General features: G+C 41.9%; 2 protein-coding genes across 2 annotated transcripts in view; one reads left to right on the top strand and one right to left on the bottom strand.

The window, feature by feature from the left end:
- Positions 1-4,660, bottom strand: part of ELOVL5 (ELOVL fatty acid elongase 5) — a 52,207-nt gene that overhangs the window by 46,082 nt on the left and 1,465 nt on the right. The gene's annotated exons all lie outside the window — the stretch shown is intronic.
- LOC112550421 overlaps positions 3,175-4,660 on the top strand; it is a 7,929-nt gene continuing 6,443 nt past the window's right edge. Inside the window, exon 1 of the mRNA XM_025205104.1 lies at positions 3,175-4,579. Within this exon, the coding sequence (XP_025060889.1) occupies positions 3,981-4,579 (599 nt within the window). The 5' untranslated portion in view covers positions 3,175-3,980. The remainder of the gene's footprint in view (positions 4,580-4,660) is intronic.

Here is a 4,660-nt window from a genome sequence, read left to right as displayed (position 1 = left end):
TGCTGAAACTAAAGTGAGATATATATGAGCTGTAAATGTTGAGATAAAGTGAAAAGGGCACAAGAAGAAATGTATTTGACATTTGGAGGTACAAGGGATCACCACCTGAATGTCATTTACAACAGAATATTCCCTGACCGGCAGGTTTGAATAAAGAACAGCTACTTGAAACTTCCCTGACCTAGATATTATAATTCCTATTTCTTAACACAAAGATACTTGGAGCCTTAGCAGGCACATGGAGTACATTTGGAATCTTACAAAAAACAATTTAAATTAAAAAAAAAAAAAATCAAGAGCATTCAAGCCCACTTCCATATACCTGAATATAATGAGATGCATAAAATTACCCAAATTAAAGTGTAATGGACTGGGGCCCACAACATGTGGAGTTATTACCAAATTAAGTATGTTCTATTACATGTTTCAGTTCTATTAAGTAACTTCATCTCTATTTAATTCCTCTAACTTACATAGTGAAAGTCATAAAAGGAAAGAAGATAACTGGCAAAGGGAAATTTCTACTTGTGTCTGATTCTAAACCCTGTGACCACAGAAACCAGGAACATGGTATACAAATTCCTGCTACCTTATTGATGCTTCTCTACAGCTATTTACAAACAGTAAGACAATGCAATAAGCATGTCTGACATTTGAAAAGACAATACAAGCAATAATTTTAAGGATCTTTTATGTTCTACATGTAATTGCTGCAGTCAAAGGTATCTGATTTATCTGTCACATGGAAAAATAGAATACATCATATAAAGTATAATTATTTTAAAACAGTGTAGTACAGCATAAGGAGCACAAAAGATCTATTTGTCACTCTTCCTAAGAGACCACGGCAGAAGTTTCATCAGTTATGTTTCATACCGCCTCCTTCTGCAGTTGCAGTTGTAGGCTAAAATGCAGGTCTGCATTTATGAATATGCTAAGCACAATAGCACTTAATAAAACATGTGGGAGTTTTTTAGTGTTTTTAGTTAGGCGATAGGTACCTTCCATGCAATTTAGTTAAATCTTGCCTTTGATTTACTTGACCTACAAAAACGTTCTTAAATACAAGAGTGGAAAAATATCCTTTTGTCAGCTTCTCTGGCATTGCAAGGTTCACTAAACCAATATAGGCACTAAACCAGGGCATCAAAATCCTTCAGGGGAATATTGGTTCTCCGAGGAACACCTGCAGTTGTTCCAGGCTTCCTTCATGCAGATGCCATCCCCAGACAGGTACATGTCACAGTACCCATTTGCCTGATGTCCCTTTTCCCCTTTCAGAAGGCTTGGTTTCCCTTCTATATGAATTCCAAACTTGTATAGAGAAAATACTACACATATAAAAAGACCCAGGAATGGCTGCATAGGGCTAGATGACCATAATGTTTATTTGGTGCAATATTGATGTTTACTACAGTTGATTTATGTCTTTATTACACTTTCCACCATTGCTACTAATGCTGACTCTTCATGGGAATTAACTAGTCTATAAAAGTAAATGTCACATACACAAGACCTAATGAGGCAGTTGCATCAATAGGCACAATAATGTAAGTGCTAGTATAGATAAGTTCCCTGTAAAGAAGATCTTCAGAAGTGTTAATGACTCAAAATTGACACCACAGATTCCCCGTTTAAACATTATTAGAGCAAAGGCATTGTCTGCATTTAAAATAAAATTTCACAGGCAAAAACCCAGCTAGCATAAACTGACTTCTTAAAGCTGATGTAGGCAACAATGAATAAAATATTAGCAGCTACACCACTGTTCTGACAGCTGCTATCACTGGGAATAATGTAATGGTGTGAACTTTCATGGAAAACGTTACCCTAGACAAAACCCTTATAGGAATGCTGTAACAGAGGACTCTTCCTCACAAAGATGTGGCTGCCCTGTCTTAGGTCCAGCAGCATAGGTGTAGTAGCAGACTCATTTTTAGTGGCTTCCTAACCTGCAAATTAGTACATTATAGGCAAGAGGCTCAGGGTTTTTTTCCCCCCTCACTTGATTAGCAATAGCCTATGTTGAACCTCTTGACTTTTGCTTTTACCAGCATTCATTAGTGCTGTGCCAATCCAGGGCAAGCATCCAATGCCTTGTGTATTTTGACTGTGACTTCTCTTACTGATTAAGCATAGGTATTGCTTTTCCTCTTCAACTGAAAAGGCCTGTAGCTGAAACACAGGACGTTTTGCCTCCAAAATCTAAATGCAACTAACTGTATCAGGGGCTTTAAAGACTGGTATATCTAGGGACAGGTGGAGAGACAGAGAAGTAGAACTGTAGATTATAAATGAAGATATGGTATTAGTTTCCACAAAGCACTAATGTGCAGCCTGAATCACATTCTTTCCTTTCACTAAAATACTATGTGCAATAGCAAAGCAATTTTGTTTACCTTCTTAAAAGTGTCCTCATGGCTTCCATGTCCGATAACACCCCTGGGTTCTACATTCCATCCTAACTGCTCCAGCACTTGCACCAGACTTCAGATGTTTCAGGACAGGTATCTTAAGTTTTTAAAACCACTGCATATCTCTTTGGCTGTTTATAAACTAAATATAATAATGGTTGTCCTACACACTCATCTAAGAATCTAACACAGTAATTCTCAGCCAGGGTGCTGCTATAACCTCAGGCACCTTGAGATGCTTTCAAGGGTGACACGGAGTGACATAAAATGTTAGCACTGTTAGATGTGCAAACACAATTCACAAGATAAACCCAGAGAATCCATGGTGTTAAAGACAATCTGACCTGTTGTGGTCTTTCTGAGTTCTTTGCAACAGAAAAATTGGTCTGTTATTTTTCTGTAATAAAATTAAAGAGTAAAAACTTAAGAGCTGGCACTTTCTGAAGGGAGCCTTGAGTCTAAAACCTCTTATCTAATAGAAAAGGACTATTCATTGATATTTGAATGGTATCTGGATTGGTGACGGATAGAAAACAACCATTTCTGCTTCATTAAAAAACAAAACAAAACCCCAACTCCTCCTCCTGACACCCCCTCTTCCCTCCCCTGCAAAAAGTTCTGATATGGAAAAAAAACCCAAGACCTTTAGATTTGTCCCCATTCCCTCCCCTCCGCCCAAGAAAATGGGTGGGAAGAAAATAGAAAATTAACTAAACAAGCCAACAGCCTGGCAATTTACTCACTTATCAAGCATGTAAGACACTCAAGTTCAACTCCTGTTCAGCTCAAATCTTTCTCTATCTCAATTTGATATGAAATAAAATACTGGTCATCCACAGGTAAAGCAGGACCTGAACGTAGGTCTCTTACATCCCAGGTGACTGCCTTAAACACTGTGTTATTTAAGGGTCTCACTTAACTAGAGACAGCTAATGTAACGGTATTTCTAACGACAACAACAAAGACACTAGAGGAAAAAGTTCCCACAAACCTCTACTAGCCATCATCACAACATTGCTTCTACCTTTTAACTGGACTCCTAGTTTATTTCACAACAGAGCACTATGCTCCCCCTCCAAAGAAGATGAGCATAACTTGGATTTTCATGCTTACTCCATGTCCCATCTCCAATCTGTTTCTATCTGAACGCATTATGGATTAGCATAAGAGCAAAACTGAGCAAAACCTTCTTGAACCATCATATGATTTAATCCTCCCCCAGGAGCAGTTAATGAACCTTCTTCAGTAGTGCCTTTGGGAATATGGTGCAAAAGATCACCATTCCCTGACAAGTAGAGAGTTAGCTGTGTGTTTGGAGCTGGGACTCTTGGAGCAAGGACGGGCCAGAGCTGCGCTCTACACAAGAGCGGGGTGTGGGGAAGCCACCCAGCACCCCTCTGGCAAGTGGAAGGCAGGGCCTTCAAGGTGCCATCCTGGCCTGGATTCTGCCCAATTCCCTTAGGGGAAACAATCCCTCTGGCTTCCCATTAGATTTATCCTTCCTGATCTCAGCGCCAAACCAATGCTAGGAGATTGGCTGCTGGTGAGTTATAGGATGCCGTAGCCATGGTAATGAGAAATTGCATCATGGTGCCCTGTGGTTGTAAAAAAGCAGTCTTGGGCATGAAAGTGCGCACCCCCCTACACACACATTCTCCCTTGCACACATCGCTTGCATACACTCAGTTGCTCACACACTCAGTTGCTTGCATGCTGTCTCTTGCACACTCAGCTTCTTGCACTGTTGCTTGCACACTCAGTTGCTTGCCAACTGTCAGTCAGTCAGTCACTTGCACGCACACTCAGTTCCTCACTAGTTGTTCAGTTACTTGCACTCACACTCTGTCCCTCACCAGTCACTTACACACTAGCTGCTTGCATTCACATTGTCCGTCACTAGTCACTCGCACACTAGTTGCTCGCATTCACTGTCCCTCACTAGTCACTTGCACACTAGTTGCTCGCACACTCAGTCACTCGCACACTATCAATTACACAGACTCAGTTGCTGACGTTGTCCATACAGGTTCCCTTTCGTTTCTCTTCCACTTCCCAACTCCCAGGCCCGCCGGCCGTCTGGCACGTGCCACCCCGAGGCCAGGCCCCCCTCCGCCCTATCTCAAAGAGCCAGGAACAGGCGGTGTCCCCAGCGGGGCTGGTGCAAGGTACGGATCCGGCCCGGCCCGGCCCGGCCCGGCCCAGCGGGGGCTCCGGCGCGCTCCGACTGCGGGCGGACGCCGCTCCCG

The sequence above is a fragment of the Alligator sinensis genome, unplaced genomic scaffold, assembly GCF_000455745.1.
Source record: "Alligator sinensis unplaced genomic scaffold, ASM45574v1 scaffold1012_1, whole genome shotgun sequence".
Classification (NCBI taxonomy): Eukaryota; Metazoa; Chordata; order Crocodylia; family Alligatoridae; genus Alligator; species Alligator sinensis.
The sequence above is the reverse complement of the archived record's forward strand: the minus strand, read 5'-3'. Positions and strand labels throughout refer to the sequence as shown.